The 12,196-nt window shown below is 40.5% G+C and overlaps 1 protein-coding gene and 1 long non-coding RNA gene across 4 annotated transcripts in view; both read left to right on the top strand.

Moving 5' to 3' along the window:
- The window catches only part of ctnna2 (catenin (cadherin-associated protein), alpha 2), a 278,051-nt gene extending 271,455 nt beyond the window's left edge, over nt 1-6,596 (top strand). For all 3 annotated transcript variants that reach the window (XM_086211559.1, XM_086211557.1, XM_086211560.1), the window contains exons 17-18: nt 2,159-2,293; nt 5,440-6,596. In XM_086211559.1, the coding sequence (XP_086067685.1) occupies nt 2,159-2,293; nt 5,440-5,727 (423 nt within the window). In that variant the 3' untranslated portion in view covers nt 5,728-6,596. The remainder of the gene's footprint in view (nt 1-2,158; nt 2,294-5,439) is intronic.
- Nucleotides 6,597-8,917: 2,321 nt separating this feature from the next.
- Nucleotides 8,918-10,696, top strand: LOC147257551 (uncharacterized). Its single transcript, XR_015117480.1, has 3 exons — nt 8,918-8,951; nt 9,535-9,590; nt 10,452-10,696. It is a non-coding gene; the product is annotated as an uncharacterized LOC147257551 (long non-coding RNA).
- The last annotated feature ends 1,500 nt before the right edge of the window (nt 10,697-12,196 follow it).

Genomic DNA, 12,196 nt, shown 5'->3' on the forward strand with positions numbered 1-12,196 from the left:
AACCTTACAATAGGGAACATTGTGTCATGTCAGCATCAAACTTGCCGGGGGCAGAAGTGTGTATGTGTACATGTGGCATCAGTGTGAAGTGCATTTAGCACTGATGATATCCAGGACTGGCGGTGCGGTAATAACACCCAAGGAGAAGCTTCCCTCTGCCTCACTGGCTGCTCTATGAGCTAGCAGCAGCAGCAGCAGCAGCAGCAGCAACCTCAGCAGCAGCAGCAGCAGCAGCAACCTCAGCATCAGCAGCAGCAGCAGCAGCAGCAACCTCAGCATCAGCAGCAGCAGCAGCAGCAGCAACCTCAGCATCAGCAGCAGCAGCAGCAGCAGCGAGCTGCTAATGTTACTGCCGCTGCTGCTGCTTAGGCTGGTGATGCTGGTGCGGCTACTTCTGTGGCTGCGGCTGCTGAGGCTTCTGCTACTGCTGGTTGTGGCTCTGATAGGGGCCTTAACTGCTAATATAAACCATTCCTTCAATTACTATTCAATTATATTTGAAGCTAAGGGAACAAAGTATTCACCAGACAGCACACGGGAAGCCTGTGTTTTATTTGCATCAGTTAGAGACGATCAATGTGAATGAGGGGCCTTTTGAGGGACGGAGGGAGGGAGGAAGAGAGAGGGAGGGGGGGCAGACAGACAGAGAGAGAGAGATTAACTCCTGGCGGGTGTATATTCATATCACAGCTTGATATTTAACTTACCACCCCCATCCCCTTCTGCCCGAGACCACAAGACAAGAAAATGAGTTGTGTGTTTCAACACACTGTGCTGCTGAATGTCCTAGTTAAGAGCGTTTAATATTAATGGCCAGAAGAAGGGTGTTGCTACAAAGTGATGCTCACAGTGTTTAAGTAGCTGATGCAGTGTTCTTAACCTACTGGGAGCTTAGTGGGCCATAGCTGACTCCTGGAAGGCGTCCAGATGGAATAATAGGGACAACTGTGTGATAGCGAAGACCTGAGGAGGCTGTCTTTGGATTCCTTATTGCTCCATTGGTTGCACCTTACACTTTATTTATTTATTCATTTCACTGTAAAGACCAGCAGGAAGAGTTCTAAAGTTGTAGCTCATTAATGAGGAGGGATTTATCGAGAATTAATTGCAGCAATGGAACCAAGGCCTCCTGCGTGTCAGTTACTGTCCATTCATTGTTGATTGACCTCTTTTCTTCATTTTCAAAACAAGTTTGATTTATGTTAAATAAGTTTGACCTACAGTGCAACTCAGCTTTCCTTTGAAAGTCATATTTGCACCAAACTGTCACTGAAATAAATAGCTGAGCATCATCTTACTCACTGTCACTCTCTGCACTGCATGATGGAACCCCCACTGTTTTTCTGGGACTCAAGATCTCTGTAGGCTCTACGCATCGACACTCTTCTACCAATCTTGTATGCAGTACTCTCATCTGTAACTTCTTTGGGGAAAATGATGGTTCTGTAAAATGTTGCTTCATATTACCAATGATTCCATAAATAGTGCAAAATTTGAGTCCAGATTTCAGCATTATGTGATTGCATATCCTTTCTGCCAATGGGTCTTTGTTTCTTAACATATAGATAGATATATTTGTATATCTGTGTGTGTGTGTGTGTGTGTGTGTCTATATATTGCAAATTTTACTACAATAAAATAGCAAAACTTAACTGCCATGATACACTATATTAGAAAATTTGAATTCCTAACCCATAAGTCATAAAATATATTTTGATTGCTTTTTTTACTCTCAGACTCTATTACTCATTGCAAATTGATTGCACATTTTAATACAGTTAATTTTGATACTCTGTGCCAGACTGACTTTGACAAACTGGATAGTGACATCATGCCAATGGAAAATAAGGTTTAATCCGCTAATGTCATTCAAATTTGATGGATGATTTAGACTTACGTCTCTGGTTTCTGCCATCATGAAGTCAAACCAACCTCAATTCCTCCTAGTTTGTATCAAGAACACCATATATTCATTATTTTTATATTAAAATGATTAAATATAATGGTGCACAGAAAGTAAATGTCATGGTAATCACACTTAATAATTCAAGGCCATGCAAGAACGGTCTGGCCATAAGCGCCTGCTCGGTAAACCCCAGCACTAGTGTTAATTGATTGGTTCGTCTGTTTTCCCTCTTCTTTTTTTTCTTTTACCTAGTGTCCCGATTCAGCCTGCAAACAGGATCTTCTGGCCTACCTGCAGAGAATTGCTCTGTACTGTCATCAGCTCAACATCTGCAGCAAAGTCAAGGCCGAGGTCCAGAATCTTGGTGGGGAGCTCATCGTATCTGGGGTAAGTCTGCCCACACAGAGCATCACACGACCAGCTCCATACCACTTCTACTTTTAGGATTGTAGACTTCAATCTCCATACTTGACCCATGTTTTGCTCTGCGCTAAATGTGTAAACACTGGAAGCTTGGAGGACTAGATGAAGGGTCCTGATGCAATTATTTCACATCCAAAACCATGTAATTATACCAGAAAGATAAACTGCAGTCTTTTTCTGTATAATTTTTATGCCTCCTGAACCCTGCTATCATAATTCCAACTAAAAGTAGTCAATTATCTCATATTTCTTACATTTGGCATTTGAACTTTTCATCACTTTTTTTCTGTGTGCGCGTGTGTGTGTGTGTGTGTGTGTGCGTGTGTGTGTGTGTGTGTGTGTGTGTGTGTGCGCGTGCGTGTGTGTGTGTGTGTGAGCAAGATATAAGCAGGATATGTTGAAATATACCAGATTATCACAGCATCTCCAGAATTAAATACTGCAGGCACATAACAGAATCGGGTCATATTTCTGAGAGTTGTTTCCTGAAAAATATTGAATATATTTAAAGAAATAAAGAGCATACATGATGAGATTGCTAGAAAAGTTCACTTCCCACCTCTTTCCATCCCACGTTTCTTTTTCTGAAAAACAGAACAAAATCTTCCTGCAAATCTGCGAGATGATTATAAGCATTGAATTTGTCTCCATAATTATAGTATAAAACGCTCTCTTTAGCTCTCGGAACTTATTCAGCAAAAGTGGTCCAGATGCAGACATCAGGAGCTTTTCCTTTGGAAAGGGGACACTTCATTTCACATCACAAACATTATCATTTAGTGAGGGAGGTGTGAGTGTGTTTCTCAAGGTTGATCATGCCATAAACTCATTCTAGCTCCTGACAAGTGTGTGTTTGTGTGTGAGTTGCAGAGGCTCACGCGTGTCTGTCCATGTCAGGGGTGTGCAGTGACGTCAAGCTGTATTTGCATCTGTTTACCCACTCGTTGACCTGGATGTGGTTTATGATAGCGTGCTAGAAGTGGGTGTAGTTAGTGGGAGGGTTGTTTCTTTCTTTGAAAACATCAAATTGATCAAATATTGGCATAGACACAATGATAACATATATTCTAACATCTGCCTGCAGTCCTTATCCTTCCTTTTTACGAACTTTACAAAGTCATTGTCATTTTATCTTCTCATGCGCATGTAGACTTCTTGATTATAAGGAATACTATAGTAATACCGAGGTAGACTATGCCTTTAATGTATTCCAAATAATTTCACATTGTGAACATAGACCATCTGGATTTGCAGGAGAATACGGACTGTCACCATATCCTGATTGATCTGATCAATGAAGGTACTCCTATTTGCCTCATTGATGAATGCCAAGAGAACCTCAAACACCTGTAGGTATTTAATATAGTATATAGTATATGTCAGGATACATTTTTAGAGTATATAGTACAGTTGAAAATATATCTTTCTATCCCCTCAAAAACATACCCACCTGTACACTCAAAAAACATGACTGTCTGTACCCTAAAAAACACACCTATAGCCTCAAAATAACCTCCAGTACAATACACTCAAAAACTTATCAAAACATATTCCATGAACTCACAAACAAACCTGCTATACAATGCGCTTGAAGTATCTATTGAAGTACTCAAAAACATACCTACATGTTTGGAAATATGACTATTTAGACTCTCAAAAACATATCTAGCTATACACTCACAAACATTTCTTATCTATACACTCAAAAACATGATTATATTCTGCACACACTGAGAAATGATATCTACCTATACAATCAAAAAACAAATATATACGCTCAAAAAATGTACTTTTATTTTCTCGAAAATATGTCTATCTATACACAATTAGATGTAACATTTGTTGCTGCTCCTGAGGTTCAAATGTCAAACGAGATGTCTCCTCTGGTGATTTTGTTGTTGCTACAACACAGTTAAAGGTAAATTTGAGTTGAACTTTGTTTGCTTTCCAAACCTGTACTAAACCTGGCAGCACTTGTTGGTACGATGCAGTGGATACTTCTGACTACTGTGTATGTTACATACATTTTCTTTTGTTTTGTTATGTGTTATTCACATCAGGTTTTTGAATTGTGGAGATTAAAAAAGTTCAGTCAGTGCTGTCCCGGTTTCTTATTCATTTGAATCAAACCCATATACATTATTAATGCCTCAGCTGATATTGAGCTCATTAAACTGATCGGATATCAGGCTTCACATGACTGATCAGGAAGTAAAAAGCAGAAAATAAATTCAGATTTGTCTCCACCTCTGTGACAAAAAACCCGAGGAACACCTGTAGTAGACGAACAGATACTCTTTCCTCACGGCCATTAAAAACTTTGATGACAATGTACTAACAGTTTGAAACTGGGCATTAAAACAATTTAAGACATGGGTTGTGTAAGGATTTTAAACTAAGAAATTAAACCCTGCAGGACTCTGTATTGGCAAATGTAAGTTTTTATGTTCTACAATTCTAGAGTTTCATTTGGCAGACACTTCTGTCCAAAGCAACGGACAACACAAGCAAGAATGTTATACATTTCATCAGGAGAGTCCTCCTCTTTGTATCTTTACAAAACTTTTTGAAAACTGCCTCAGTAACATTTGCTCCTCGGATTAATATCAAACTTGACTTTAACGTGTTCTGGGTTTCCTTGCGTCTTGTGCTGCTACAACTCTTCGTTATTTCTCAGGACTCTATATAGTTTGTCTGGTATGAGATGTGCAGATCCTGCTGCGATTTTAACCTTTTCATGGTGGCCAGCGTGAGTCCACACTCATTAAATCTGAGCAGTTGACTTGTCTCTGCGTGAGGTAGAAGGGGGGCAGGGGCACTGGCCACGACCCTTAAATGTCAGCCAAACAAAACAGGCGGAAACAGAGTACACCTGACCCTGCTTATGCTAATTAAGAATGTTCAAAAATAAGATGTCACATAGCGAGGGCTTCCTTTGTATAATGCTTAATTGACTGTTTGAGCAAAGACCTCCCATGTAGGGCTGCATGTAGCTAATACATCCTAATGTGTGTGTGTGGAGTGCAAGTCAGTACACCTTTTTTCCAGCAGAAATACTGACATATATGACGTGACCTCTCTCTCTCTCTCTCTCATATACCCCCCTGCAGCTGGATAGCGCCACCTCGCTAATCCAGGCAGCCAAGAACCTAATGAATGCAGTGGTGCTGACTGTAAAAGCATCTTACGTAGCCTCCACCAAGTACCAGAAGGTGTATGGAACAGCAGCTGTTAACTCGCCTGTGGTGTCCTGGCGCATGAAAGCTCCAGAGAAGAAGCCTTTGGTAAAAAGAGAGAAACCTGAAGAGTGCCAGACACGTGTGCGACGAGGTTCCCAGAAGAAACACATCTCCCCTGTCCAGGCTCTAAGCGAATTTAAGGCCATGGACTCCTTCTAAAAACAGGGAAAAAAATAACAAGACAACGGTGACAAGTTGAAGCAAAAGTCCGTTTTTACATTGTGTTATCCCCCCCAAACACACACACACACACACACACACACACACACACACACACACACACACCCTTCTGTTTGTGTACTCGACTACACTTCAGGAGGACTACAGTACATCTTCAACTGCCACACTGCGGCTCCTGAGAACGCTGTGGGCCCTCGAGGCTCACAGGGCAGCCAGCACACACCCAAACACTATTTATCTTATTGTAGCTTAAATATGTCAGAGCCAAACTGTGATGCAAAAATATGGAAGATTTAAAAAAAAAATAGAGACACATATCAGAAGAGGAGGCGGAGGAGGAAGATTGGTATTTAAAAAAATAAGAAGAATCTTGGCAGTTGGTATTCTAGCTATATCATTAATGTGCTACTGACTGGCTGCTTGTATACACATTTAAATTGTCTGAATGGAAATCCTGAATTGTTCCGTAGAGACGTAACTCCTAAGGGAATATGTCAGTGTTGATATGCTCCCTCTTGATATTTTTTATTTTCAATTTGAGTGTTAACCTGTAGTGCTAGGAATAACTTATGTTTACCTGGAAGTGTCAGCATCCAAGTAGTTTCTGATGATGATGATGACGATACATATGGTGTTTTTTTTTTCCAAAGCACACCGATGTTCTATTGTGTTGCCTTTTTAAATTCCACTTATTTAAATGATGACATCACTAACTATGACGACCTTGATTGAAAGTTGTGTAGCGTATAAATATAGAGACAGAGAGGTTTGACTAGTTGTGGTTTGCTCAGAGAATAGAATCCCTGCATACGGTACCTTTATATTCTCCCTTCTCTAATAAATTCCTCAACTTGACCCTCAAAGTTTTTTTGTGTATTTCTTGTTGGACACTTTAATGTCAATCAAGCAGAAGTGGGAAGAGATGAAAATAATCCTTGCAACAACAAAAAAAAAATCTATTATAGTAATAAAAGCTTACAAGAATATGCATATTGATTTGGGGCCACAGGTCAAGTCCCATTACTTCACTGTGACTGAGAGTAATTGGTCTGAGGTCAGCACAGTTAACACCTGTCTGTGATACTTCACCGTGTCCTCCATACATAAGCCAGGCTCATAAAACACAAGTAGTCCATGTTGCTAGCTTGACTAGCAGCGTCAATCTGTCTGTCAGCTGTATGAAGGATTGCTATAGGATGTAATGGCATTCATCGTTCCCAGTGGATGAATCCCACTGGTTTTTATGCCCAGTAACATGCCATTAATCCAGTGAAATATCTTCACATGTACTTAATAAATGACTTTTAAGCAGTCAAACACAAGACCGGGTCCTAATCCAATGATGATTCCTGAGGAGTAGCATGTCTAAACATGTTAGCATGACATGAGCATTTGACACGACCAGCACCTTCTGTACAGCCTCACTTTCCCTCTTTGTCTTATTATTTACGTTAAAACAATATTTCACAAGTATACTTTGCCTTTCAAGTAGTCAGAATTAGGTGTCTGAATCTCACACGTTATTTTTTCCTCTCCTACATCACTTCTTTGTGGTGCCAGAATGCACAAAGAGCTAGCCATGTATACGTACTGTAGCTTGGAGCTAAAGGTGACTGACAGCTAACTAGAGCAAACTGCAAGATCTTCCTAGTTCTCCCTTCATTCTGGAGTCAAAAAAAGTAATACAGGGGGAACAACCATCTTTGTGAGCTCAATACATCTATTTGTTAGTAACGGTACATGAAAAGAAAAATACAATTTGAGATCCGTCCAGGGTGAACCCCATCTCTCGCTGAGGGCTGCTGGGATAGGCTCCAGCCTCCTGTGACCCTTCACAGGATAAGCGGAAGAAAATGGATGGATGGATGGATGGATGGATACTTTATGTCTAGTGAATTACTATCATGACTGAAACTCTAATTTGGAATCCTTTGAAGTTTGGTCAGATAAAATAGCATGAGTTCAACAAACACGCCTGAACCCTCACCAGTCAGCGAGGCCAGAAACTCCAGAATGTACAAGTTTGAGATCCCTGAAGTTCAGATGAGTGTGGCTCATGCAAAAGTGAAGTTTCTATAGTTTGGGAAATAGAGACCTGATTGCATCTTCCCTTCATGCATTAGTTGAAGATAACACAATGCTTTCCTTTTACAAAGCAGCCATGCTGCCACATCCTGCCATTAAAACGGAGAAGGGAAATCGATGGATTGCTCAACATGACCTTGATCTGGCGTGAATCAAATCAGAAGCATCGACAAGCATAATCGTCCCGATAATGGATCATGGGACACTAGTTCAAATAATTCACTGGTTTAGTCTCTTACAATGAATAAGGCTCTTTATGTATCCTCATTGTAGCGCTAATGGCTATTAAACACTACATGCATCAGGCATCCGTGCGTTACCAAAGTACCCTGTGTTTAGGAAACAGAGCCACAGGGGAGAAGTTGTAATATGATCCAGTTAATGGAGGGATTAATTCCTGGCTGTGGCGCTGTCTAACGGGAGTAATCCCTGTGTGGATACATCTCTGCCCTCTAAATGAAGCAGGATGGCTGACGGCCTACACTGTACAAACTGTTATTTTAACAATTAAGGCAACTTTGCCTTTTTTAGGTTTAGTGAGCTTCCTGGTAGCTTAAGAATGACAAAAACACATCTTCAGCGTGAGGCTGAAAACTTTCTTGAACCAACTTAGTCTAAATGTGGCGAATTTATCACTTATTAATTCGTCAACTTTATTTAAATTGATTGATATACTTTCAAAAATAAGGTTTAAAATGACACAATCTTACATTAACATTATTTATCCTGTTCATTCCATAGAGTACATGTACACATTCTTGAAAGTGCTTCCCTGTGCTAAAGACTCTTCACCAGAATACACGCGTTAAGGTGAAACAGGCCTGCTTACTTTTTGCAAGTATCTGTAAGGAAAAAAATAAAAAAGGGCAGCAAAACGTTGCATTTGTTAACACAGTCCAATACACAATGGCCTTCAACATGACATTCCTACACTGACGCAATACTGCAATACAGCAATACACAAAAATAAACTTTCCAGGTTCATTTCATCTTCGAGTTTCTGAAAGACTCTGGCTGAGGAGAACGAAGCCTCACCTGCTCCGGCCGCATTATCAACACCAGTCAGCAGCACCGACGCGCTACTGCTGATGATGGCGGCGACGATGCTCGCAACAAAGGTCAATCCTCATCTTCAGCTTTCAAGGGCTTGGTTTTTATTTTCCATAGAGTTCAGTTGAAAACACATAAATAGACCACCACAAACAAACAGACATTTTCTTATCAAAGTACTTGTACATCGTATATTCAAGGGATGTCAAGTCAAGCAAAACATAGAAATTATTTGTAAAAAAGAAAAATTCAGACCTTGCAGCTAAATGAGTATGGTGTGAGATATGAGGCTTTTTATTCTGTGGATCATTTAGATTGCTGTAATTCTGAATTTAAAAAAAAACAACAACAATGAGCTACTGCAACAAAAATAATTAACAACAACTAAGTGTTGATCACGTGTCTAATTAGGAAGTACCTTCAGGCGAAGACCCTATTATGTTTTTATATCTAGTTTTCACCTATATTCATCTTCAAATTATCTTGACTGTCAAGGTAAATCATTTGCAAGCAAGTCTACTACATCATAATTAGTTTGTCAAATGCAAAGGACAAATAATAGCCGTTAAAATGTTAACACCTTTCAAAAATTTCACAAGAATAATTGATTCAGCTTTGCTTCTCCACCTGCTTTTTGTCAAAATAAAACAGGAATCCATGAGACGTCCCCTGAAGCAGAGAGAACGATGGAGAACAGGAGAATCACGGTAGTTTTACAAGCCTTTGTCTCTGAAGGTGACCTGTTGGGTGACCCTGTATGTATGATGTAAGTGTGCGTGTGTGTGTGTGTGTGTGTGTGCGAGAGAGAGAATGAAATGTGAGTGTGTATTCATTCCAGAGGGTGAGATTGCAGATCCAGCCATAGTGAGCTGTTGACAAGGCTCAGAATGTGCACAAACTCTCTCTCTCTCTCTCTCTCTCACACACACACACACACACACACACAGCACACTCCAGCCACATGAAACAGGTGAGATGAGAACATATTCCATATCTTGCACCAGGATGTCATGATTGATCCACTCTTCCTGGAGGTGTATTCCCTCATCCTTTTCTGAGTACAGCAGCAAGTCTCCTCCACACTTGAACTTCCACAGACATGAAATTGAGCCAAGCTTTGGGGGTCTTTCCATTTGCCCACCTGTTTTATTGTCCAACCAGCTGGCAGGTCAATTATATCAGCAGCCGTCGTATCACCTCCGGAGCTCTGAGCCTCAACTTGAGCAGGTTCGCGGGGTGACTGGACTTGAACAGATGTCTCCAACTCACCGGTGCACACGTTAGTCGCGGCAGCGGCGCGAACATTAGCTCCAGGTGTCTCCGTTCATTCAAGTAGTAAACTTTGCTCGACTTGACTTGAATCATAAAGAATGTTATGAACTCACTCTTCGCTGATACTGGAAGGGTGACGTTTCTGGGGTAGGGTGAGAGAAATTACTGCAAACAATCAGTAGTCAAGGGCAATATAAGCGAAAACGCTGCACAACCAATGTTTCAAAATGAATGCATGTCTTGTGATATGAATTATAACAATCTTTAGAGGAACTTTTTTTTTTTTTATCTTTCAGGGGAATTCAAGTGACAGTCAAGGCCCCCCAGTATTTCCCTCCCTGTATGGACATATTTACTCTTTGCCAACATCAACAGATACCTGGCCTGACTCTGACTAGCCTGCAGCGTCACCCTGGGGTGTTGCCTCTAGGCTTACACCTTTATTAACACTTAGAGCGAAACACTAGAGTAGAGTTGTCGCACATCTTAAGTAGAAAATAGAATCGTTCTCATTAGTTTCAAGGATAATTAATGTATTTGAAGCACAAACCAGCCTACTTTGGAAAAGGTGTAAACATTGCTAGTGAGGCTGTTAACAACTGAAAAATATAAAAAAGAAACCGGGGTTATTGCAGAAAAAAAATCTCAGCAGTGTAGCATAACTTTGATTTATAATTGGATATGAAAGGAGGGAGAGGAAAAAGCATCTAATGCAGCTAAACAAACTGCTATATAAAACAGAGGGAGAGGGGGGAAACATGAATGTTTCAGAGGCACAATGGTGATAAACAGCATGCAACCAGCTGCTGCAATATGTTTTGTTTTTTTTTCTTCTTTGCTTTTGCTTTTGGTCTCTGGTGTCAGATTTCTACTGACACTGAACACACTAGAGACGGCGTTATCTGCACAGATCAGCGCTGTAAAGAGGCCTCTTTTATGGCTGCACTTGTTTTATAAGACAACATGAAGAGTAAATCTGACAAAGTTGAGTTGAATCATCCTTTTTTTTTCTTTTGTCACAGCCGAGTACTTTTTTTCCCCCATTCACCCAGGTAAGACTAAAGAGGTTATCAAATGAACAGAAAAACTCTTCTCACTGTAGTTCAGAAGGATTTCTGTTTGAATATGTGTGATACAGTGCGTAATTTGTGCTGAAAAGAAGACGCATGCGCATACACACACACACACACACATACACACACACTGATTTTGCAAGAGGAGAAGAACAAGATTTTACCCAAAGACACGTTCCCGTTACACATTCATTACTTTGAAGGCGATAAGGAATTAAAACCTCAAGTCTCACTGTATTAATTTACACTTTTAGCTCATGAGTTGTTTTTGTTTGTGTGTCTTTCGTCCAAAAAAACAAAAAAACAAAAAAAAAAACGGTCAATTTTGGTTGTAATTATGATTTTCTTAAGCTGACATGTGAGGAGAGTGTCAGGATTTCATGATCTGCTCAGATGGGTGGGATATTCTCTGCAAATCTGGGTAAGACACACACACACGCGCGCGCACGCACGCACACAAACACACAGAGCACATTTCAAAGCTCTGTGCTAGTTATTCCTCAGCTCCATCGCACTTCAAGCAGGTCGACCAGACTCCTCTGCTGTGTGTCCACTATAAATCAGCCATACATCCGATGATTAAAGCAAAAATCACATCATTTCCATTAGCTGAGGCTGCGTCACTCACAGCTATGAACTCGAGGCTGAGTCACGCCAGGAAGTGTCACAGTTGGTCTGTTACTGTGAGGCTCATATCCTCCTACATACCTCCACAGATCAGATACATTATAACGCTATTATTAGACTGCAGGGAGGTTTCACTTGTTCATTTGCAACCTTCACATCGCTGACCACAATCGAAATTAAAGGTAGTCTCAAGCATTTTCCCTAGAAAAAAAAAAGAAAAATATATACTCAGACAAAATTAATCAGGCAAAATCATCTCTTATGGGCCTCTTGTGTGGTGTTGATTGTGTCTGCAGAGCCGCCGCATCCATCTTGTATTTCAATTATTTGCTCTGTCAGGA

This window comes from Aulostomus chinensis, chromosome 8 (genome assembly GCF_037954235.1).
Source record: "Aulostomus chinensis isolate RoL2024-O1b breed Wild chromosome 8, RoL_Achi_v1.0, whole genome shotgun sequence".
Taxonomy (NCBI): Eukaryota; Metazoa; Chordata; class Actinopteri; order Syngnathiformes; family Aulostomidae; genus Aulostomus; species Aulostomus chinensis.